At 49.2% G+C, this 24,994-nt stretch overlaps 2 protein-coding genes across 2 annotated transcripts in view; both read left to right on the top strand.

The window, feature by feature from the left end:
• Window positions 1–3,420: 3,420 nt before the first annotated feature.
• The window catches only part of SPTBN4 (spectrin beta, non-erythrocytic 4), a 70,291-nt gene continuing 48,717 nt past the window's right edge, over window positions 3,421–24,994 (top strand). The window contains exons 1-11 of the mRNA XM_061174409.1: window positions 3,421–3,592; window positions 14,236–14,387; window positions 15,497–15,670; window positions 16,811–16,902; window positions 18,190–18,270; window positions 19,439–19,554; window positions 21,931–22,043; window positions 22,140–22,327; window positions 22,402–22,519; window positions 22,792–22,950; window positions 23,695–23,997. Of these exons, the coding sequence (XP_061030392.1) occupies window positions 3,421–3,592; window positions 14,236–14,387; window positions 15,497–15,670; window positions 16,811–16,902; window positions 18,190–18,270; window positions 19,439–19,554; window positions 21,931–22,043; window positions 22,140–22,327; window positions 22,402–22,519; window positions 22,792–22,950; window positions 23,695–23,997 (1,668 nt within the window). The remainder of the gene's footprint in view (window positions 3,593–14,235; window positions 14,388–15,496; window positions 15,671–16,810; window positions 16,903–18,189; window positions 18,271–19,438; window positions 19,555–21,930; window positions 22,044–22,139; window positions 22,328–22,401; window positions 22,520–22,791; window positions 22,951–23,694; window positions 23,998–24,994) is intronic.
• Window positions 5,779–12,084, top strand: LOC133078862 (ATP synthase membrane subunit K, mitochondrial-like). The gene is made up of 2 exons (XM_061174024.1): window positions 5,779–5,862; window positions 11,896–12,084. The coding sequence occupies exons 1-2, from the start codon at window positions 5,779–5,781 to the stop codon at window positions 12,082–12,084; spliced, it is 273 nt and encodes a 90-aa protein (XP_061030007.1).

Below are 24,994 nucleotides of genomic sequence, written 5' to 3' on the forward strand. Positions count from 1 at the left end.
GTGTGACTGTGAATAACGCCAAGGGAGAGCATGATTGTGGGTGATACCATGTGCCATTCTCTGCATAAAACACCGTATTACAGTATGAGACTATGTGTGACACCACGTGTGGAAGACATTGATGAGACTGAGACCTTGTGGTGACACTGGGTGACAGTGTGTCAGTCTGTGATGCTGTATGCATCCATGCCGCTGGGGGATATGGTGTGAGTGTGGGACATGTGTGAGTTGTGTTATATGGGAGTGTGTGACTCTGTTAGACAGTGTGTGACACTGCGTGTGTCATGTAAGTTGTGTGACAACGTGCCATCATTTGAGTGTGGCTGTGGGTGTTGACTGTTGTGGTGGTGCTATTTGTGACCTGTGACTGTGTGATGTGTAAGTGGGTGACAGTGCAGGATGTATGACCCCCATGTGAGTGTGTAAGGGGTGTAACAAGTTTGAGTGTGTAAAAGTGTGTGATGCTGTGTGATAGTGAAGCCGTGTGTGATGTGTGAGTATATGACACTCTTTGTGACCTCATGGAGGTGTGCAACAGTGTGTGGCATATGTGTGCTTGTGTATGACACCGCGTGAATGGTGGTGACAGTATTTGAGTGTTTTACAGTGTGTGACGCTGTCGGGCCCTGTTCCAGGGCGGGACCTCGTGTGAGCTTATGACTGCGTGAGACGGTTTGAATATTTGACCCTGTGAGACCCCATGTGAGGGGGTGGCAGTGCGAGTGTGTGGATGTGGATAATGTCTGTGACGCTGTAGGTGACCCCGTGTGTGTGTGTGGCAGTGTGGGACTGTGTGACCCCGGGAGAGTGTGGACTGTGTGTGACGCTATCTCGGGCCCCTGCAGCTGTGTATCACACGCCGTGGCCAGGTGTGTGACCGCGCGTGGGCCGGCGCTGCAGGCGGCCGGGGTTGGCGGGGGACCGCGGGCGGGAGGGGGTCCCGGGGGCGCGCCGAGCGCGGCGGCCGCGCGAGCGGGAGGAGGCGCGCCGGCGGCCGCGGCGCATGCGGATCTGGCCGAGCGGCTGGGCCGGTGGGGCCGAGCAGAGACTGCCAGACCGGGCCGTGGACGCCGACAGGGAGGGCGGTCGGGCACGGTCAGCAGCGGGGACAGCGGCACCGGCGGCCGCGGGCCCAGGTGAGCGGCTTGGGGATGGATAGCCCCTCCCTCCAGCATCTTCCCACCTGCCCTAGCATCCCTCCCCCGCGCGCCTTGGGCATGGCCTGAGGCCCGAGGGTCCCCCCGGCTGGGGGAGGCGGAGTGTCGAGGGCAGAATCAGCTCCCATCCCTCAACCCAGTCCAGCCTCCGCGCCATGCGTGGGTCTTTCATCCAAGCCTTGTCCTTCCCAGGCCCCTCTCCTTGGGAACGGTGACTAGACTGCAGGGAGACAGAGGCGCGGCCTTGGAAGGGTTAAAGCATCCTATCTCAGGTCCCATCCCCAGCCTCGCCCGGCCAACCTTTCCTGGAGTCTGCAGGACACCCCCTTCCACCTCCGCCACCACCTTCTCCCTTCCTTCTCCCGTTGAATCACGTAATGGCCAGGGCTGTTCCACCGCCAGACTGCCTGAGAGATCACGAAGTGCTAAGTGCCTCTCCATCTCCAAGTATCCTCCATTGAGGAAACACTTGTGCTCACCGTTTCACAGGGAGGGAAACTGAGGCACAGAGAAGCCAAGTTAAAGGTAATCGGGTTTAAAGATACAGCAAGAATAAAGCAGGACTTGAACTCATTTCTGTCAGACTCCAGCACAGGCACTTTTATTTGCTAAGATATGTGACTGGAGGATGAATAATAATAGCAAGGCCCATGTATTGAGGGCTTGCTGTGTACTAGATACCATGTTCCCTGCATTATTAATCCTGTCATCTTCAAACACCCCTAGGAAATGGGTACCACTATCATTACCACTTTACAGATGAACAAACTGAGCCCCAGAGAGGGTAAGTAACTCAGCCAAGGTCACACAGGTGCCCACTTACAGCTTTCCGTGGAAGAAGGGAAAAATAATAATGGATTTTTGAGTGTCTGTTGAAAGGGACAGTCTCCACTACACTGACCAAGACCTAGACCCTGCCTTCCTAAAATCTGGTGAATTGGCAACTGTCGGAATATTTTAAGAATGGGGACACTGATCTCCTCCCAACTCCCTCCTTTCTTAGTCTTAGAATCAGGCCTGGGGTTCCAGAGGGTGGAGGAGATGTATCTAATGTCTCCCACACCCTTAACTTTCATATTTACAACCTGGCAGTGTTCTAGAACATAGCTCTGGAGTCAGACAGTATGTCAGTTAGCTGTTGCCACAATAATGCTGCATAAGAAACCACCCCAAACTCAGTGTCTTAAAACACTAAGCATTTTTTTAGCCTCAAGTCAGTCTGAGGTCAGCGACTTAGGCTGGGCTAATATGAGCTTATTCACCAGTTGGGATGGGTAGGGGGATGTTGACTGTTGGTTGCTCTAGCTGACCTTGGCTGTGATGAGGGCCTTGGACCTGGACTAGCCTAGTAGTGTTTTTCTCATGGCCACAGTCAAACACAAGCAAAAACATGCAATGTCTCCTGAGTCCTGGGCTCAGAACTCACCAGCACTTCTACCTAATACTGTTGGTTAAAGCAAGTCATGTGGCCAAACCCAGAGTCAAGGGGTAAGGCATGTCCCCCCACCCCCCACTTCCATTCCTCCCATCCCCAGAGTGGGAGAACACTGAAGAGTTATATGGCAAAGGGTGTGGCTATAAGGATGAAGAACTGAGGCCATTAATGCAGTTATTTGATCACAGTGACTACATTTGAATCCTGGTTACTCACTAGCTGTGTGACCTTGGGCAAGTGAATTAACCCCTCTGTGCCTCAGCTTCCTCCTCTGTAAAATAGGCTTAATAGTACCTTTCTTTACAGAATTAAATTTGTGGGAATTAAATAAGATAATGCATATAAAGTACTGAGCACAGTGCAACTGCTCAATAAATGTGAATTATTGTTATTACTGCCTTATAGAGTTCTATTGATAACAATGCTATCTTTCTAACAATAATAACAGTGACAATTTTTTTTTTTTGCCGCACGGCATGCGGGATCTCTGTGTCATGTGGGATCTTAGGTCCTCAACCAGGGATTGAACCTGTGACCCCTGCAGTGGAAGCGCTGAGTCTTAACCACTGGACGGCCAGGGAAGTCCCAACAGTGACAGTTTGCCGAGCCCCTACCCTGCACTAAACCTGGTGCTTGACCACAGCCCTATGATGTGGTCAGCGTGAACATTATTGTCATTATTATCATGTCCCTTCTAAAGACAGAGAAATTGAAGGTGAGAGGGAACAGGACTCACAGCCAGTTGCTGTTAGAAGTGGGACCTCTGAACTCAGGCCCTGTTTCTAGCCCTAACCGTCCTCTCCTCATCCCCAGGCCTCACCTTCCCTGATGGCGCAGGTACCAGGGGAAGTGGATAACATGGAGGGGCCGCCAGCCCCTAACAATAACAACCCTGCAGCCCGCTGGGAGAGTCCAGATCGGGGCTGGGAGCGGGAGCAACCAGCCGCCTCCACCGCGGCCGCCTCACTCTTTGAGTGCTCCCGGATCAAGGCCTTGGCAGGTACCTGGAGGAGGGCTGGGGTGCAAGGGTGGGAGGGAAGGAAGGGAGGAAGCTGCTGGGGTGGTGTCTTTGTACCTTGATGGCCTGGAGGATGGGAAGAGAGTTACAGACATTTGGACCTTGAATCTTTAGACCAGCACTGTCCAATAGAACTTTCCATGATGATGGGAAAATGTTCTGTATCTGTGATGTCCAATATACTAACCACTGATACTTGTGGCTGTGAGCACTTGAAATGTGGCCAGTGCTATTTGAGGGATTGAATTTTTAATTTGATTTAGTTTTAATTAATTTAAATTTCAATAGCCACATGTGGCTGTGGCTGCTGTATGGAGCAGTGCAGCCATAGAACCTTAGAAACATATCAGTACAATCCCAGAAACGTGGGACTTTCTAAGCGGACTTCCTTAGAACCCCGAAATGCTGAAACCTCGCATCTTAGGACCTTGGAATGTCATACCCAGAGATTCTTTGAACCCAAGACCTTTAGAAGTGGAGACTCATGTAAACAGAACTTTATAATCGCAGATCTTAAGACATTTTAATCGTTGGCTGCTAGGGTCTTAGAACATCAGAAACTTAAACTCTAATGCACATAGATCCTTAGGGCTTTATAATCCTAAATCTATAGGATTTCAGATTAGAAACGTGGACCCTGAGCACTTTAAGAAAGAATAACCACATGTTCATGTTTTTCGCACTGAAACCCTCAGTCTTGGGACAACTGGAATGGTTGGTCACCATACTTGGATGTTTTAGGACAATATAAGCAAAGACCAGAGAACTGTCTAGTTATAGAATCTTAGGACCTTAGACCTTTGGAACTGTAGGCCCTTGAACTTTAGGACTTTGTATTCATGGGGCTTTAGAACCTCAGAAGTGTTTAATCATCAATATTAAAGTTTTATGAACAAAGACCCTTCAGAGACATGTAACTCCATAATCATAAGCCTTTAAAACATTAGACCCTTAGCACGATGACCCTTGGAATGTTAATATCTCAGAAACATGGAGTGTTACACACATAAAATATATATTGTCAAGAGTCATGAAATCTTAAAATCCAAAAGTCAGAATGAGTTCCCTTAGAATCTCAGAATTTTAGTAACTCAGCATTTGACAATCCTGGGATCTTCAATATTAAGATTCTTGGAAACTTATAAGATGTCGAGCAGGTTGTTAAACTCAAGGGCCTCTGGGAAAGCAGGTGACATACACGAGTGAGTGGCCTGGGGACTGTGGTCTCCCTAGTCACCTGCTCTAACCATGGGGAAATGCAGGCCCAGGGCTGCTAGCTCTGATGTTTATCTGCAATTTCCCAATCAAAAAAACCAAAAAACAAAAAACAAAAAACTGTAAGTGCACAAAGTCTGAACCAGATTCAACCCATGGATTGCTAGCTTCCTCTGGTTTAGACACCTAGAAGAATATAAACATATACTCATGGAAACTTAAAATTTTTTTTTTCTATAAATTTATTTATTTATTTATTTATGGCTGCACTGGGTCTTCGTTGCTGCGCACGGGCTTTCTCTAGTTGCGGCGAGCAGGGGCTACTCTTCGTTGCGGTGCGCGGGCTTCTCATTGTGGTGTCTTATCTTGTTGCGGAGCACATGCTCTAGGCACGTGGGCTTCAGTAGTTGCAGCACGTGGGCTCAGTAGTTGTGGCGCGCGGGCTCTAGAGCACAGGCTCAGTAGTTGTGGCGCACGGGCTTAGTTGCTCCGCGGCATATGGGATCTTCCCGGACCAGGGCTCGAACCCGTGTCCCCTGCATTGGCAGGCAGATTCTTAACCACTGCGCCACCAGGGAAGCCCAAAATTGTATTTTTTTAAAAATTTTTATTTTTTATTCTTTTTTTGGCCGTGACGCACAACCTGTGAGATCTTAGTTCCCCAACCAGGGATCAAACCTGCACCACCCCCGCATTTGAAGTGTGGAGTCTTAACCACTGGACCACCAGGGAAGTCCCAAAATTGTATTTTTAGACTCATAGATTAAAAAACTTGGGAATGTATCAACTTAGAATTCTAGAATTTATTATTTCATCCACAAAATATTTAGTCAGTGACTGCTCTGCGCCTGGCCTGTCCTGGACAATAGGAGAGACATGGTGGTGACTGAGGCAGCCCTGGTCCTGCTCCTCCAGGGCTCCCAGTCCTGTGGGAAAGTTAGATCCAGCCCAAAATGATGACCCACAGGGATCAGGGCCGAGATGGGGGAGGCACAGGCAGAGGCCAGATGTGCAAGTTCAGGGCTGTAGGAGACCAGGTGAGGGGTCTGATCCAGTCTAGAGAATCAGAGTGCTTTCTGGAGGAAGAGATGGCTGAGCTGAGCCCTAATGGACAAACAAGAGTGAACCCTGGGGAAGAGAGTGGAAGAATATTCCAGAGAGAGGGAACAGCATAGGCAAGACCTCTAGAAGTTGAGAGTGGCTGGAGCGAAGTGGTGAGTAAATGATGGCAGGCAAGGAGCCAGTGGCCGCCAGATCTTGAGGGGCCGTGTAGGCCATTCCAAAGAGTGTGAGGGCACCTGGAGCTATGGTGAGATTTTAAGCAGAGGTGGGATGTGGTAACGTGAGGATCAAGGACTCCTCAACTCTTAGAACCACTGATTCAGAGAGCACCAGCCCTGGACACCTCAGACAGCATCGAGTCCAGAGAAATGTAGGGACCCCTCTAAGAAAAAAAAAAAAAATTCTCATATACTCCCTGTGTCTACTTAAATTATTAGAACTATGGTTTTCTGTTCCCTTATGGTTTGTTACGGAATATTGAATATATTGTAGTTCCGTGTGCTAGGCAGTAGGACCTTGTTGTTTATCCATTCTAGATAAAATAGTTTGCATCTGCTAATCCCAAACTCCCAATCCTTCCCTTCCCCACCCCCCTCCCCCTTGGCAACCACAAGTCTGTTCTCTATGTCTGTGAGTCTGTTTCTGTTTCATAGATAAATTCATTTGTGTCGTATTTTAGATTCCACATATAAGTGTTATCATTGAAATATGGTTTTCTTAAATGCACAAAAACACACAACTCTGTTTATATCTCTTATGCCTATGGTTCTCTACAACTAAAACACATTATGTTGGATTCCAGACCCAAACCACAAAACCAGTAACTTCAGCTTAACAGTGACTTCGAGATGCTGCTATCCTGCTGGTCAAGATGCTAACATGACGTAGACAGCTAGGGTGCATTTTCTTTTGCATCCCTTTGCCCACTTCTCTCATGGTTTTTCTCTGTTCACACTAAGGCCAAACCCTTGAGCAGAGTCCTCCGTAATGCGTTTTTGCATGAAGGTGGTTTTTTTTTTTTTTTTGGCCGCACTGTGCGGCATGCGGGATCTTAGTTCCCCCACTAGGGATCGGACCCATGCCCCCTGCAGTGGAATCGTGGAGTCTTAACCACTGGACCGCCAGGAAGTCCCTGCATGAAGATATTTTTAAAAATTGTCCGGATCCCATTCATTACAGAGAGTTCCCATAATCATGCTCCACAGTTTTTTTGTTTTTCTTTTCTTTTAAATATTTATTTATGTATTTGGCTGCACTGCATCTTAGTTGTAGCATGCAGGATCTTTTTAGTTGCGTCACGCGGGATCTAGTTCCTGACCAGGAATTGAACCCAGCCCCCTGCATTGGGAACACAGAGTCTTAACGGCTGGACCACCAGGGAAGTCCCATGCTCCACAGTTTGTGTGGAGGCCCCTTTCCTCTTTTTTTTTTTTTAATTGGACTATAGTTGCTTCACAATGTTGGAAGCCCCTTTCCTCTTGATCTACTCCTTTATTCTCTTTTAGTCCCATATCTCACACCAATGCCTTCTCTCCTATAGGCAATCATTCTGATTGTTTTAACGCAAATCTTTTTCTTCGCAACACGTGCGTTGCTAATTAGTGTGCATGTATCCATGTTTTTTTAACTCTAAAAAGTATTACATGACACAGAAAGGCAGATATATTGTGTGTCCAGCATTTCCACAATGAGCACCCCCTGGTAACCAGATCAGGAAACAGAATCTGACAGCCCCAGAGAAGCCGCTCTCAGGCTGCCTTTGTATCATCCCGGGAGTAAACACTGTCCTAGCTTCTAACAGTGTACATTCATTTTGCTAGCATTTGAACTTTATATAAATAGGACCATGCAGTGGGTACCCTTCTGTGTTTGGGTTCATTCACTCAACACGCTGCTCATGAGATTCACCCATGTCTACCTGTACGTGTAGGTTGTTCCTTTTCATTGCTGTATAGTATTCCACAGTGTGAAAATGCCATGGTTTATCCATTCACCTGTTGATGAGCATTTGGTTTGCTTCTAATTTGGGGATGTCACAAACTAGACTATTACAAACTAGTGATTTGTAGTATCACAAACTATTACAGATTATGGCTGCTCTAAATATACATGTTTTGAGAGACATACGCACTCATTTTTGAGGCTTATACCCACCCAGGAGTGAAATTGTTGGGTCATAAGGTATGTGTATATCTAACTTTAGTAGAAACTTCCAGTTTGTATCATTTTACATTCCCACCAGCAGTGTATGAATGATTCAGTTGCTGTACATCCAACCCTTGGTGTGGTCAGTCTTTGTAATTTTAACCATTCTAATGGGTGTGCATTCTACTGTGGTTTTAATTTGCATTTTCCTGATGACTAAAAATAACTAATGAAGTGGAGCTCCTCTTCATATATTTACTGACTATTTGGATATCCTCCTGTGAAGTGCCCATTCAAGTCTTTTGCCCATTTTCCTATTAATTTTCCTGCCTTTTTCTAATTGTTTTACGGGTGTTCTTATATATTCTGGCTACAAGTCCTTTGTCTGATATATGTGTTGTGAATATTTTCTCCCACTGTGTGGCTTGCCTTTTCATTCTCTTCATGTTGCCTTTTGATGAACAGTATTTCTTAATTTAAAGGTAGTCTAATTTGATCATTACTTAATCATTATTTCCTGTATGGCTAAAATTCTGTGTCTTGTGTAAGAAATCTTTGCCAACTCCAAGGTCATGGAGATATTCTTTGATGTTTTCTTCTGAAAGCCTTATTGTATTCCTTTCACATTTAGATTTATAAGCCAAATGGTATGTAGTATATTTATTATTGTGTACAGTGTGGGTCAAGGTTCTCTTTTTCCCCCACATGGATGTCCAGTTGACTCAGCTCCATTTATTGAAAAGACTTTCCTTTCCCTACTGAACTGCAATTTCACTTTGTCATAAATCTGGGAGCCCTATACATGTGGGTTTGTACATGCAGGTATTGCTAATCGATGTGTGTTTTATCATAGTCTCGATTGCATTTTTTGCATTATGTTCTCATTCAGCACTATGCCTTATAGCCTCAAGACTCATCCATGTGGCTCTGTGCGCCTCTGCTCTGGCTTCTAACCGCTGCATGGAGTTGAAGGTGTGCACTCGCCATGTTCCACTTTCCCAATAATGGACAACCAGGCTCTCCCCAACCCCCAGCCTGTCCCTGCCCCCTCCCCCCTAATAGCACTACACTGAACATCGTCATACATGCTCTTTATAAACCAGCGTGGAAAAGTTTACGGGACATATACATAGGGAAAGAATTGCTGGCTCATGGCGGCTGTGCACTAATTTAATTTGACTCAGATTGCCTTCCGAATGGCTGCCCCACCAGCAGGCATGAGGGTTATGATGTCCTCACATTTCCACCAATACTTAGTGTCTCCAGCTTCCTAACTTTTCCCAGACTAATAGCCAACATATCATTTACATATTGTCTCTCTCTATCCTTTCTCTGTAACCAGTAGTAGATACGGGAGTAGTTAGTTCCTGCTCTATGAAAACCTCAATGTATTAAAGATGTGAAAAATTAAAGTGTAATTCTAAGGAAATGCATTTCAGTTGTGATTGGTGACTACCACAGTGGGGAAGAATATATAAATGGCAAAATAATATGAGCACAATGGCAGAGGTAGGACGATTGTCATTTGCCTTGGAGTCTTGACAACCCAAAGGTATGTGTGCCAGCTAGAGGGCCAGGAGGAAGCAGATGGCCCCCTCAAAGGGGTAAAATTGAGGAGAGTTTAATGAAGGGACTATTTAGAGAGGTGTGGAGGTTCCTCCCCACCCCCAGGGACTGGGGCAGGGCAGGGAGTGGTGAGAGGGGAGAGAGGCATCCCCAGGAGGAGTGGGGGATGTAGGGAGAGGCACCAGGTCCTGGGGAAGCTGGTCAGGCAGGGAGGGAACAAGTCCCTCAGCCCTTTCTCTCTCCTCTCATCTCCTGCTAGCGAAACCCAACCAAAAGTCTGAGGCCTTTAAGGGCCAGTGAGCCCATTCACATAGTTCACGCCAGCCAGCCTCCCTGGGCTCAGAGTAGGTGCAGAAGAGGGGAGAAGGCACCTGAGGGGCAGGCGGAAGACACCCAGTGAGGTAGCCACACGCACTCACCAACACAGTAAACATTCAATGTCGACTTAGGTCAGAAGTGGCACTCTGGGACACATTTGGTTTTCAGCCCCACTGTGTTTTATAACAACGTAAATCAGTTGCCAACATTTAAAAACAGGGAGATTTTTATCTCCAGATTTTTGGCACCTCATGGGCTATCATGTGATATGGCAACACTGGGCCTTCATTCCTGTGAGACTCCAGATGTCAGGGCCACGTGGCCGCTGCCCCTTTTTAGGAGGGCCTCATTCTCTCATGTGGAGCCTGCCTGGCCCTGGTGGGCATTTCAGTTCTGGACCCCAGCTTCATGCTAATGAGATTGTAATCACAAACCCCCAAGTCTCACAGCATAGTCCTCTATAAAGTCACCATCCAGAGAGTCCAGGATGTGTTTCTATTAATTTTTTCTGAGGATCATTGAAATGAAGTTACAAAATTAAAAATATTCTCCTGGGTCCTTCTCTTCCAAGCATGAGTTCCCAAACACCCAGGGTCCCCAAGACCCACTGAAGAAATCCTGGTCTAGTCCTAAACCCTCATTTTGGAAATGGGAAAATGGAGGCCCAAAGAGGAGGGATGTGCTTTTGAAGTCACATAGCTGGTCATCAGTAAAAGCAGGGCTGAATCCAGTTGCCCTCATTCTGCACCACGCTGGGGATGCACTCAAGTTCTACTTGGCCCTCAGCATGGACCACAATCTGCTATGGGCATCGCCTTTGGAAGGCAGAATCACCAAATACCCAGTTCAGCATCTTTTCTGTCATCACTTCCTCGTGTGTGATCGATGTGTTCACACAGGTCCCCCATCCTATCCAAACAGCACAGAACCCACACTTAGGCAAACAAGATTGCCATTTGGATTTACTGTTCGTTTCTGCATATTCACTTTCAAATTAGAGGCAAACATTCAAGATCCAACTTGAAGCACAAAAAAATACAGGTCAGTCAGTGTGTGTTTTCTAGCAATGTGTATTTTCTATTGCCAGAGTCAAATGCAGTAGTTGATAATGTTACAAATGGTTTATGTTAGGAAATAAAATTATTGGGAGATTTCAAATGGCTAAAAATGGAAATAAACTGGCAATATAGATCATGATTTCTGCACTCATGGGAAACTTAAAAGTGCGACTGCTAAATTATTTAGTGATGAAATGCAAACAGTGTCTGTACAGGCTAAGCTGCTGTAACAAGAGACCCAACAATACAGTGGCTTAAAGGAGATAGACGCTTACTTCTCTCCCCTGGATAGTCCCTACATGAGCAGCCTCACTGGCAAGGAGGCTCTGCTCCAAGCAGTTAGTGTGGGTTCCCAGTTCCTTCTTCCATCCCGTGGTCTGTGGACCTTGGTGTTCAAGCTGTGGGAGTCAGGGAAAGAGTGAGGAAGGCCAAGCAGGGCTTCCCTGGTGGCGCAGTGGTTAAGAATCCGCCTGCCAATGCAGGGGGCACGGGTTCGAGCCCTGGTCCGGGAAGATCCCACGTGCCGTGGAGCAACTAAGCCTGTGCGCCACAACTACTGAGCCTGCACTCTAGAGCCCGCAAGCCACAACTACTGAGCCCGCGTGCCTAGAGCCCGTGCTCCGCAACAAGAGAAGCCACTGCAGTGAGAAGCCCCCGCACCCCAACGAAGAGTAGCCCCCGCTCGCCTCAACTAGAGAAAGCCCGTGCGCAGCAACGAAGACCCAACACAGCCAAAAATAAATAAATTAAATAAATAAATAAAATAAAATAAAAAGTGGGCAAATGATTTGCATAGATCATTTCACCAAAGAAGCAATACAAATGGCCAATAAGCATGTGAAAGATGCTCAAAATCATTCATCATTAAGGAAGTGCAAATCGAAACCACCTTGAGAGAGGCTGGCGGTTTGTGCCTTTTAGAAGGCTGAAATCGTGGCAGGTCCAGAAACTGACACCCAATTCCATTTCACTGGTATCAAAAAATATTTCAACTCTTATACTCTCACAGGGAGAATGAATTGTGTACTGGCCACATATAGAGGCATTGCTTGGATAGTCTTATACTTCAAGTTAAGGTCCAAAACAACTCCAGCTGTGAAAGCCACATAAATGGATTCTAAACTGTACCTCATCTCATAAGTTCTCATGCCTGGAGAAACTAATGTCAACTTATCATGTGATACTCAATTTGTACAATAAATTATGAACCTGGGGGAAAAAAATCACATTGAGAAACTACTTCACACCCACTGGGTTGACCGTAACTTTAAAAAATAAAATAAAAAAGGAAAATAACAAGTGGTGGCGAGGATGTGGGGAAATTGGAGCCCTTGTACATTGCTGGTGGGAATGTAAAATGGTTCAGCTGCTTTGGAAAACAGTCTGGCATCTCCTCAAAGGGTTAAACATAGAGTTACCAGATGACCCAGCCATTCCGCTCCCAGGTTGATACTCAAGATAACTGAAAACACGTGTCTACACAAAAACTTGTACCTGATTGTTCGTAGCAGTATTGTTCATAATCACCAAAAAGTGGAAACAACCCAAATGTCCATCAGCTGATGGACAGATAAGTAAAATGTAGTATACCGATACAATGGAATATTACTTGACTGTAAAAGGAATAAAGTACTGATACATGCCACAACGTGGACGGACCTTGAAAACATTATGCTGAGTGAAAGAAGCCAGACACAAAAGGCCTGCATGATTCCGTTTATGTGAAGTATCCAGAATAGGTAAATCCTTAGATACAGAAAATAGATGAATGGTTGCCTAGGGTTAGGAGACAGGAGAATGGGGAGTGACTTCTAATGGGTACAGGGTTTCTTTTTGGGGTGATAAAAATGTTACTAGATAGAGGTGATGGTTGCACAACTCTGTGACTATACTAAAAACCACTGAATTTACACCTTAAAAGGGTGAATTTTATAGTATGGGAATGTAGCTCATACTAAAACTGTTATTTTTTTTAAATTAATTTATTTATTTTTGGCTGCTTTGGATCTTCGTTGCTGCACGTGGGCTTTTTTTAGTTACAGCGAGCGGGGGCTACTGTTCGTTGTGGTGCACAGGCTTCTCATTGCGGTGGCTTCTCTTGTTGCAGAGCACGGGCTCTAGGCACGCGGGCTCAGTAGTTGTGGCACACGGGCTTAGTAGCTCCGCAGCATGTGGGATCTTCCCGGACCAGGGAGCGAACCCGTGTCCCCTGCAGTGGCAGGCGGATTCTTAACCACTGCACCACCAGGGAAGTCCCTAAAACTGTTATTAAAAAAAAAAGAAAATGGGGCGAGAATTCCCTGCCTGGTGGTCCAGTGGTTAGGACTCTGCGCTTCCACTGCAGGGGCATGGGTTCCATCCCTGGTTGGGGAACTAAGATCCCGAATGCCACGCCACCAAAAAAACAAAAACAAAAACGGGAAGAGGGAAGAGAGGTCCCAAACAATTTCTTTGTAAGCAAGCAAGGCGGAAGTTGTACACATTCCCCCTCCCCACCCCGCTTAAGTAATCTCTGCCTACTTCTTGCCCCAGGGATGTGGGAAACCTGGCAGTCCAGCTACTACAGAGGGGGAGATGTGGTTCCTGCTCTCAAGGAACATTCAGTCTAGCATATTCCTTCCTCTTCATTCCCCACAGCCTGTCAGTGGCTGACTCTTACTTCTTCATCTCTAAATAACTCTCCAGTATGCCCCCTTCTCCCATCCCCTCAGCTTCTGCCCTGGTCCAGCCTCTTCCTCTCTCTCCTGGGTCCTTTCCCCAATATCTTCCTCCCTGGGCTCTGGGCTGCTATTCTTGCTCTCTCTGATGCACCCTTCCCACAGAAGCCAGAGATATTCCTGAGACCCAACTCTCATCCTGTCCTTCTCCCTCCTTAACCCTCTGTGGCTCCCTAGCGTATTATGTGTCCCCACTAAACTGAGCTCTGCCTCGTATTCAGAGCCTAGAACAGTGTGGGGCACATAGTGGGTGCTCAGATATTTCCTGAACGAATGAACAGCGCTGACTAGGGTAAGAAACAGGGCAGCTTTCCTGTGGAAGTGACATCTCAGGAAAACTTTAAAGGACAGAGAAGCGGTCTCCAGGTGGGCATGGGGGGGGAGGGGGAGGGCGTCCCAGGTAGGAGGAGCCGCCTGCCCAAAGACCTGATAGTTGCAGGGAGCTGGGCCTGAGCAGGATTTGGCTGGGCGGTGGAGGGCTGGGGTGAAGCTGGAAGGGGGAGTTCCTGGAGGAGACGAGGGCTCATCAGGGCCTGTCCTTCAGATGAGCGGGAGGCCGTGCAGAAGAAAACCTTCACCAAGTGGGTGAACTCGCACCTCGCTCGCGTTGGCTGCCACATCGGGGACCTCTATGCGGACCTCAGGGATGGCTTCGTGCTCACGCGGCTCCTGGAAGTGCTGTCCGGGGAGCAGCTGGTGAGGGGGCCAGAAGGGCTGGGTAAAGGGGGCGGCCCTAGCGTCTCGGGCTGGACTACTGCAGGCCTGGCTAACGGGTTGATGGAGCGACCTAGAAAGGCTGGGTGGGTAAAAGGCACCTCATTTGGGTGGGCGGGGCTATGGCCCAGTGATGGAGCTTGGTTGTGAGGAGCCTGAGGGTGTGGCTTGGAACCGAGACGGGATTCAGTCAGAGAGGGCTGCCCTTCGGGGCGGGACTCTGGGCTTGAGTGGGGCTCCGCTGGAAGGGGTGGGGCTATTGGAAAAGGGAGGAGCTTTATTAGAAGGGACCGGCCTGGGTATGCGGTAGTAGGAGGCATGGCTATAAAACAGGGGCAGAACTCTGTTGTAGGGGGGTCTATGGTTGAGGGTGTGGTTGTCATCGGAAGGGTGAGGCCTAGGTCGCGGGAGTCTGGGGGACGAGACGGAACTCTTGTATGGGTGTGGCTTGTTGTATGGGTTGCAGTTGTATTTCTGGGCTTGGACAGGACTTCATCGCAAAGGGTGGGGTTCTGATGGAGCTAGAGATTGATTAAAGGACCAGAGCCTGAAGCTCAGGAAGTCGTGAGGGGCATGGCAATAGAATAGGAACAAACACCCTTGGAAGGAATAGAGCTATAAAAAAAGAGGAGAGTCCTGGGGTGGGGCGGGGCTTGATAGGAATGGGCGTGGCTCTAGACAGGGACCTGAAAAGGAGGAAGTGAGGGGTGGAACTAGTGGCAAAACATTGGTGGCCTGGGGCAGAGATCCAACGGAAAGGGAGGGAGTATGGCTACAGGCAGAGGGCGGAGCTTCATAATAAAAGGTGTGGCTATCAGTTTGGAGGTGGAGCTTAAGTTGAAGGGGCGAGGCCAGGAACTTGAAAAAGCTCTGAAAGGACATGACTTGAAAGGTTCTGGCTATGAACGGGGCAGGCCTTCTTTAGAAGGATTAGGTCCTGGGTCTTTGATAAGACCGAAGGGGCGTGGCCTGGACTTGGACATGGGGTTGGGGAGCGTAGTTATGGGGGTGGCCTTCTTTGGAAGGGGTGGGGTCGAGGGCACAGTGCTCTTGACCAGGTGCCGGATTTCCTAATGCCCCTGCCGCCCTAGCCAAGGCCCACGCGTGGTCGCATGAGGATCCACTCACTGGAAAATGTAGACAAGGCACTGCAGTTCCTGAAGGAGCAGCGTGTGCACCTGGAGAACGTGGGCTCACATGACATCGTGGACGGGAACCACCGACTGACCCTCGGGCTGGTCTGGACCATCATCCTCCGCTTCCAGGTGATCTCCAAGTGACCCCAGCCCAGCCCACCCCCCGGGGTGGGGCCTTAGGAGGGTGTCCCTTACCCACTCAATCAATCATCCCAAAAATATTCCTAATATGTTCCAGGAACCCTGTTTTTAAAAATCGTTATCACCACCATCATTATGATCCTCGTTTACATAGTTTTTACTCTCTTTTAAGCACTTGGCATTTAATATGCACAGCAACCCCATAAATTAGGCACTATTCATTATTCCATTTTACCAGTGAGGTAACTGAAGCCGAGGGACGTGAAGTAATATGCTCAAGATCACACAGCTAGGTAGTGGAGCTGGAACTGGAATCCAGGCAACCTTGCTCCAGTTCAGAAACAAAATAGACAAATTTTCTGTTTTATGGAGCAAGACATGGGCAGGGGGTTTAGACAGATAATAAACACGTCAATGTGCAAACAAGACATGTATGGGAAAAGGATCAATTCTAGGCAGAGAAGTAAAAAGAGCTATGAGAAAAGAATAGATTATGATAAAGCAGTAAAAGCGATCTAAAATATCCAGTTGATTGTGTTGAGATTTTAGCCTTGGTGACCAGAGAAGGGCTCTCTGAGAAGCTGATGGCTGAATGAAGATGAAAGGAGAAAGCATTCCAGGCAGGGGGCACAGCAGATGCAAAGGCCCTGGGGTGGGAATGAGCTTGGCATGTTGCAGGTACAGAAAGACCAGTATGGCTAGAGACTGGGAGGCAGGGGGGAGACAGGGAGGAGTTGAGCTCAGAAGGGTCGGCAGGGCCTTGGTGATCTGTGATTAGCAATTTGATCTTACTCTGTCTGAGATGGGGAGAAATTAGAGAGTTTTATCAAGAGGAGGGGCATAATCAGATTTAGAAGGATCCCTCTGGGTTGGGGGTCATGGCCAAAATTGGGAGCTGGGAGCCCAAGAAGGAGACTGGAGCTGGACCACCGTGTGGCCATAGGGAGGTGAAGAGGGGGCCAGGCAGGAAAGACTCTGGGAGGAGGGAGGAGTGGACATGCCATAAGGGAAGGGGAGGGGGAGAGAAGGTGCTCCCACCCTCAGCCTGAAGCTGCCTCTCCCATCTCCTCTGCCACTCCCAGGCTCAAGCCCTCCACACCCCAACAGCTGTGTTTTGTATCCTCACAGATTCAAGTCATCAAAATTGAGACTGAGGACAACAGAGAGACTCGTTCGGCCAAGGACGCGCTGCTCTTGTGGTGTCAGATGAAGACAGCTGGGTAAGCTCCCCCACCCCCAGGAGGGCTGGGCCCTAACCTCTGGACTTCCCTCTGGGACAGGAGTGCAAGGGGCAGCCCAAATCCTCAGCATCAAAAGTTACATCTGAAATTAACGAACTGGTAGCAAACTCTTCCGACCTTGATGAATAAACCTGTATAACAATCCGGAAGGCCAGGTTCAAATTTAGAACTCATACTCCTCAGGGAACAATGCCGGAAGGTGGTGGGCTGTCCCCATCCTGCTCCCTTCTCTCCCCCCATCTCGTCCTGTACCTCAAAAGGCCTCATGTGCACCTGGGTGGACCCCCGACCCTATTTCCAAGCTTTCCCCCGCCCCCCCACCCCTGAAAGCAGCCACCCCTTAGCCTAGGGGGGCACACACCAGGGCTCAGGCAGCTCAGGGTCCTGGTACCTTCAGTGGGGTTGGGAAGAGGGGCTCACAGACACCACCGGGCATGTCCCTGGTCCCCCTGCTGGGAGGGGCCTGACCTGAAACTGAAGTGCCCTCTGGAGAGCAGCCCTGGGAGGAAGGCGGGAGGGGCAAGTATGGATGCAGACTGGGCTTTCTCTGACTCTTGTCCTCCTGGGGCTCTCTGTCTGTCTTGTAATGCTATCCGTTCTTCCGTGTGTCTGTGTTTACCTCTATGTCTGCTTTTCCTTGTTCCAATCTCTCCCTCCCTCCTCTCTCCCCTCCTATATCTCTCTCCCCACTCCTTTCTTTCCCCATCTCTGTCTGTATCTTGCTCTCTCTCTGTTTCTCTCTCTGTCCGTTCCTCTTTTCTCCTTCTTTCCTTCTCTTCCTTATTCCCTCTGCCTCTCTCTCTTTCTTGCTCCTCTCCTGTCCCCTTCTTCTCCCTCCCTCTCTCTTTCTCTTTCCATCTTCCTGGCTCTTTGTTTCTTTCTTTCCTTCCTTCCTTCTTTCTGTCTTTCTTTCTTTCCCCTCCCTCTCTTCATTCCTTCCTTCCTTCCTTCCTTTCCTTCCTTCCTTCCTTCCTTCCTTTCCTTCCTTCCTTCCTTCCTTTCTTTTTCATTCTCTCTCTTTCTTTCTTTCTTTTTTTCCCTTTCTTTCTTTCTTCCTTATCTACTTATATATCATCTATATCTATCTACCCTTCTATCTACCTACCTATCTATCATCTATCTTTTATCATCTATCTCCTATCTATCTATCTATCTATCTATCCAACCATCCATCAATCCATCTCTGTTTGTCTGTCTCTCCCTTCCTGCCTCTTTCCTCCTGACTCTCTCCATCTCTGCCTCTGTCTCTCCCTTCCACGCTGCCAGTTACCCTGAGGTAAACATCCAGAATTTTACCACCAGCTGGCGGGACGGCTTGGCCTTCAATGCCCTCATTCACCGGCACAGGTACCACCTGGCCTGGGGCAGCCCTACCCTGCACCCTACCCCCGCCCCCATCCCTCAGGTACACATCTGTACACGGATGTATATAGATGACACACACAGACACAGGACCCCCCCCTTCACCTCTCTGCACACATACACATTTCCGTTCACACACGTGCTCTAACACACACACTTACACACAGATGCACACACAGACCCATGTCCGGGCCACATACACTATGCACACATGGAAACACGTGTGCCCTTGCACAGATGTGTGCACACAGGAATATACTTATGCACATATATGGCTTCTACCTCTTCCTGCTGCTTGGATGCCCACAGGGTGGGCAGCTCACTCCCCATGGATGGTCCACTCTGGAGTGTGCACAGCATCTCCTCCCATCAGAAAGTCCTTCCTCATGGTGAGCTCCCAGGCCTCCCATCTGGCTCCCTGTGAACCCACCTATTCATACTTCAGGGCCCGGGGCTCAGCTGGCTGAGGAAGGGTACCCAGACAAATTATACCCACATCATGATTGACCATGTGACAGACTGGGGAAACTGAGGCCTAGAGACTGGAAGGGACTTGCTCTAGTGTGAGGGAAGCCAGAACCCATATGTACACACTCATGCACATATGGGGAGACTCAGCCCCACCTACATACCCAGAAACCCGCAAGCTGTAACCAGGGTCCTGCTAACAAGGAGACCATTTACTGGGTGTACCGGCATTGGCCTGAGTGCTTTCCAATAAGTCATTAATATTCGATGACCCTATGAGGTAGATGCTATTATTCTACCCATTTTACAAACGAGGAAACTGAGGCACAAAGCGATGCAGTAGCTCACCCAGAGTGACAGCCAGGAAATGGCCAAGCTGGGGCTTGAGGCAGGAGCACTGGCTCCAGACCTCTACTTCCAAGCACTACATAATACTATACAGAAACACACCCACGTAGACACGTGTGCGTCATGAAGTCAGACGTACATGTGCCCTCACGCAGCGCTCACACCCACAGCTAAGTGCTGTACAGACACGCACCAGCACACACAGCTTTCCCGCTGGCCGGGTTGTGCTCCTCCTGCCCTCGCCCTGGGTGGGACTCAGACAAGGATGTCTTTTCATCCATTTGCCCACTTGCTTTGGAGCCTGCCTGCTGCCTGCCTTCTCTGTGCCCCTGCCCAGGCCCGATCTCGTGGACTTCAGCAAACTCACCAAGTCCAACGCCAACTACAACCTGCAGAGAGCTTTCCGCACGGCTGAGCAGCACCTGGGGCTGGCACGTCTGCTGGACCCTGAGGGTGAGCCCTGCATGGCCCCAGCCCAGATTTCCTCTTGGGGGACTCCCAACCCCAGTGCCATCCCAAACTCAACCCCATCTGGCTGCAATATCATCCTAAACCCCAAGGCCATTTCAAATTCCAGCTCCCTCCCATCTCCCCCCGCTTCCTCATCTCCAATCCCACCTCCTTCCCATCCCCACATCTTCTACTTTCTCTATCTCTACCTCAAACCCAACCCCATCTCCATTCCTATGTTCAGCTTAACCCCCCTTCCCCAACCCCATCCTTAATCACCTCCCCACCAAACCCACCCCCCCTCTCTTCCTAACCCCGGCCCCATCCCTGAAGCCAACACCATCCCCAACCCAACCTGCAGCACTGTCCTATTCCCATGCCCACCCCCCTCCCCATCCCCAGCCCATCCCTTTGTCTGTCCCCATCCACAACTCTGTCCTCATCCCCAACCCCTTTCCCATTTTCAGTTTATTCCCAACCCCACTCTTGACTTCAACCTCATTCCCAGTCCATGATCTCACCCAATACCAACCCCCCATCTCTGGAATAATGGCCATAATCATACCCCACCAATCCCCCATATCTGGAATAAGGGTTGCTCCCTTTTTCTGAGCATCTACCATGTGCCAAGCACATGGCTGGGAATTGTATCAACACTGTTCCCTTTCATCCTCACACCTACCCGGTTGGATAGAAGTCATCAATCCTGTTATAAAGTGATGGAAACAAAGGCTCAGAGATGTGAAGTCAGTAGCCCAGCGTCACACTGAAAACCCAGTAAACAGGACTTTCTGATTCCAGAATTCATGGTCTGAATCATTCCTCTACCTTGCCTCTTACAGTGCCTGACACATAGTAGGTGTTTATTGGATGTCAGTTTCATGAGATGAGGAAGAATAAGGGCAAAGTATAATGCTGTGCATTCAATGAGTAAATTAAAATGATAATCAGGATTTACTGAGTTTCTCCTCTGTGCCAGGTTATTCTCTCTAATACTGATAGTGTTTCTAGGTGGCTGGCATTGTGACTATCCTTACTGTAACAATGGGGAAACTGAGCTCAAAGAAGTTAGGTCTATTTTATAAGGATATTCAGTGAGTAAGTGGTTGAGCTGGGATTCAAGCTCAGGCTGCCTCCAAAGGCCGTGTCCTTGACCTCAAACTTCACATACCATTCATACACTTAGTGTATGTATTTATTGAGCTCCTACTGTGTGCTGGGCATGGAAGGAACAGTGGCAAAAGACAGGCATAGCCCTTGTCCTCATGGAGCTCAAACTCTAGGTAAGAACATAATCACATAAGGGAATATGTAATTATAAATTGTGATTCGTTCTAGGAGGAAATGATAAGATGTTATGAGGAAGAATAACAGGAGGAGACCGTCTCTAGACAGGATGAACAGAAAGGCTTATTTGAGTAAACTTAAGTCGAGTGGAGCCCTGAAGGATGAGTGGGAGTTTGGCATGAAGAAAAGGAACAGTGTTTCAGACAGAACAGCATGTGCAAAGGCCCTGAGGTAGAAGGTAGAATAGTGTGTTCCAGAAACCATTATAGAGGGACGTCCCTGGTGGCACGGTGGTTAAGAATCCGCTTGCCAGGGCTTCCCTGGTGGTGCAGTGGTTGAGAATCTGCCTGCCAATGCAGGGGACACGGGTTCGAGCCCTGGTCTGGGAAGATCCCACATGCGGTGGAGCAACTAGGCCCGTGAGTCACAACTACTGAGTCTGCGCGTCTGGAGCCTGTTCTCCGCAACAAGAGAGGCCGCGGTAGTGAGAGGCCCGCGCACCGCGATGAAGAGTGGCCCCCACTTGCCCCAACTAGAGAAAGCCCTCGCACAGAAACGAAGACCCAACACAGCCACAAATAAATAAATAAATAAATAAATTAAAAAAAAAAAAAGAATCCACTTGCCAGTGCAGGGGACACGGGTTCGAGCCCTGGTCCGGGAAGATCCCACATGCTGTGGAGCAACTAAGCCCGTGCACCACAACTACTGAGCCCATGAGCTGCAACTACTGAAGCCCGCGTGCCTAGAGCCCATGCTCCGCAACAAGAGAAGCCACCGTAATGAGAGAAAAACCTGCTCACTGCAAATAGAGAAAAGCCCGTGCACAGCAACGAAGACCCAAAGCAGCCAAAAAAAAGAAATCATTATAGATAATTTCTCTATGGTGGTTTATATGTGTCAGGCACTATTTAATCCCATGAGGTAGATGCCCACTGGGCAGATACAAAAACTGAGGAACAGAGAGGTTAGTTATCTTGCCCAAGGTCACACAGCAAGTAAGAGTGAGTTCTCCCTCCCACCACTTAATACCTTCAGTCTCTCTGTCAGAGCGCTCATCATCATGCTCCCTCACTCTCCTTTAATCATCAGATGTGAACATGGAGGCTCCAGATGAGAAGTCCATCATCACCTATGTGGTCTCTTTCTACCATTATTTCTCTAAGATGAAGGCTCTGGCTGTGGAGGGGAAGCGAATTGGGAAGGTAAGAGGAGCCAAGGAATGGGGAGGGTGGGAGCCTGGGAACCATATGGGGGCATATCTGGGATGAGGCTGACCCCACCTTCCTTTGCCGGGTCAGGTCCTGGACCAGGTGTTGGAGGTGGGGAAGATCATTGAGCGCTACGAGGAGCTGGCAGCCGAGCTGCTGGCCTGGATCCACCGCACCGTGGGCCTCATCAGCAACCAGAAGTTTGCCAACTCATTGAGTGGGGTGCAGCAGCAGCTTCAGGCTTTCACAGCCTATTGCACGCTGGAGAAGCCCGTCAAGTGAGGCCCAGCTCAGGAGGGAGGGTAGCAGGTGGAGGTGTGAAGGCAGGGTTCCTGAGCTCAGGCCCCTTCAGGTTTCAGGAGAAGGGGAACCTGGAGGTGCTGCTCTTCAGCATCCAGAGCAAATTGCGTGCCAGCAACCGTCGCCTCTACGTGCCCCGGGAGGGCTGTGGCATCTGGGATATTGACAAGGTGAGGCTGAGGATGTAGGGGAGAGGAAGGGTTGCTCTGTGAAATTGTGTAGGTTGTGCACTGCTCAAGGGAGCCATTCACATTGCAGACATCATGGACTGGATATTCATTCTGATGGTTTTTCCATCAGTAAAGGGTCCCGAGGAAGCAACGTTTTTTTCCAATCTGCGCAAAGGTGCCATAAGTGCTAGGAGTGACCTCAAATAGAGAAGCCAGGACCATTAAACTGTGGGCAGTTGTTGGAATCTGACTGCCTCCTCCTGCCTCCTTAGGCATGGGGACAGCTGGAGAAGGCAGAACATGAGCGGGAGGCTGCCCTACGGGCTGAGCTGATCCGGCAGGAGAAGCTGGAACTACTAGCCCAGAGGTTTGACCACAAGGTGGCTATGAGGGAGAGCTGGCTGAATGAGAACCAGCGCCTGGTCTCCCAGGTACAGGGCGTAGGGCTTGGCTCCGGGGGAAAGGGAGGGAGGGTGGCGCTGATGGCCCTGGGACCAGAGAGAGAGACTTGATCTCCTAAGCAACAGAGAAGTGTTGGATTAGTCTCCTAGGTGACAAATGAAGGTGGGAAGGGAGAATTGGTTTCCTAAGTGTTTGGTGGGGGAGGGGTGTGGGCCTGCTCTCCAGGGTAATAGGAGGGTGAGACTGCTCTCCAGGGTAATAGGAGGGTGAGACTGGTCTCCAGGGTAACTAGAGAGGACAGAATAGGGAGAATATTTAATTATCTCTTAAGTGACAAAGGAGGTTGTTATCTGGTGTCCAGGGTAACTCAGGAGGATAGAATTGGTCTCCTAAGTAACAGGATATGGTAGGCCTGGTCCCCAGTCTCTAAGGAAACGGAAGTATGGGGCCTATTTCCTGGGTAACAAGTTTAGGGTTAGAGATGTAACAGGGAAGGGTGGAGCTGGTCTCCAGGGTAACTTGGGGTGGTGGGGCTGGTCTCCAGGGTAGCTGGGGATGGTGGGGCTTGTCTCCAGGGTAACAGGGAAGGGTGGAGCTGGTCTCCAGGGTAACTTGGGGTGGTGGGGCTGGTCTCCAGGGTAACAGAGAAGGATGGGACTGGTCTCCAGAGTAACAGGAGCCGGTGGGGGAGTTTCCAGGGTCACACAGGCTCAAGGTAACAGGTTGACTGCTGAGGCAACGTGGATGAGTGTCTGTGGCCTGCCCTGCCCCAGGACAACTTTGGGTATGAGCTGCCAGCAGTGGAGGCAGCCATGAAGAAGCATGAAGCGATTGAGGCAGACATTGCAGCCTATGAGGAGCGGGTGCAGGGCGTGGCAGAGCTGGCCCAGGCATTGGCGATTGAAGGCTACTATGATGCCCGCCGAGTGGCAGCCCAGCGTGACAGTGTCCTGCGGCAGTGGGCCCTGCTGACTGGGCTGGTAGGTGCCCGGCGGACACGGCTCGAGCAGAACCTGGCCCTGCAGAAAGTCTTCCAGGAGATGGTGTACATGGTGGACTGGATGGAGGAGATGCAGGTAGGGGCCAGATCGGGGGCCAGTGATGGGCGTGGCCTGCCCCAAGGGGAGGAGAGTGTATACACACGGAAAGAGCTGTCAGAGATGGAGAGGGAAGGGGAGAGAGACAGAAAGAGGTAAAGAGAAAGGGGGACAGAAAGAAAGAGTGAAAGATACAGAGAGAGACAGAGAGGCAGAAAAAGAAAGTGTGTGTGAGAGAGAAAAATATCTGGAGAAATAGATAAAAATGCACAGTAATATGGAGACAGAGCGAGTCAGGGACAGACAGAGACAGAGAGATTAAGTCAGAGGAAGATCACGACAGTTTGAGAGAAAGAGAAATCAGAGAAAGAAAGAGAGAGAGCTGGAGAAGCAGACCCAAAGGTAGCAACAGAAATCTAAATGGCTACAGAGAAAGACACATAGGAAGATGGAATCCATGTGAGAAAGAGAGAGACCTACTGGAGATAGATAGACAGACACAGAGCAAGATGGAGATATGAAGGATGGAAGCAAAGAGAGAGAGATACAGACACGAAGAGAGACATGGAGGGACTTCCCTGGTGGTCCAGTGGGTAAGACTCCACACTCCCAATGCAGGGGGCCCAGGTTCGATCCCTGGTCAGGGAACTAGATCTCACATGCTGCAATGGAAGATCCCGAATGCCACACCTAAGACCCAGCACAGCCAAATAAATAAATAAATAAATGTTTTTTAAAAGATTAATTAATTATTTTTGGCTGCGTCGGGTCTTAGTTGAGGCATGCCGGATCTTTCGTTGCGGCGCTCGGGCTTCTCTCTAGTTGTGGCATGAGGGTTTTCTCTTCTCTAGTTGTGGCACACAGGCTCCAGGGCGCATGAGCTCTGTAGTTGTGGCGTGTGGGCTCTGTAGTTTTGCAGCACGCAGGCTCTCTAGTTGAGATGTGCGAGCTCAGTAGTTGTGGCGCGTGGGCTTAGTTGCCCTGCGGCATGTAGGATCTTAGTTCCCTGACCAGGGATCAAACCTGCGTCCCCTGC

This window comes from Eubalaena glacialis, chromosome 18, assembly GCF_028564815.1.
Source record: "Eubalaena glacialis isolate mEubGla1 chromosome 18, mEubGla1.1.hap2.+ XY, whole genome shotgun sequence".
Classification (NCBI taxonomy): domain Eukaryota; kingdom Metazoa; phylum Chordata; class Mammalia; order Artiodactyla; family Balaenidae; genus Eubalaena; species Eubalaena glacialis.

Bases quoted from the DNA above. Each gene is read 5' to 3' on its own strand.
- LOC133078862 (XM_061174024.1), top strand. From the start codon at position 5,779: ATGATGACCCACAGGGATCAGGGCCGAGATGGGGGAGGCACAGGCAGA. The intron at 5,863-11,895 runs GTGAGGGGTCTG...TGTGCCTTTTAG, and splicing joins TCAGGGCTGTAGGAGACCAG to AAGGCTGAAATCGTGGCAGG.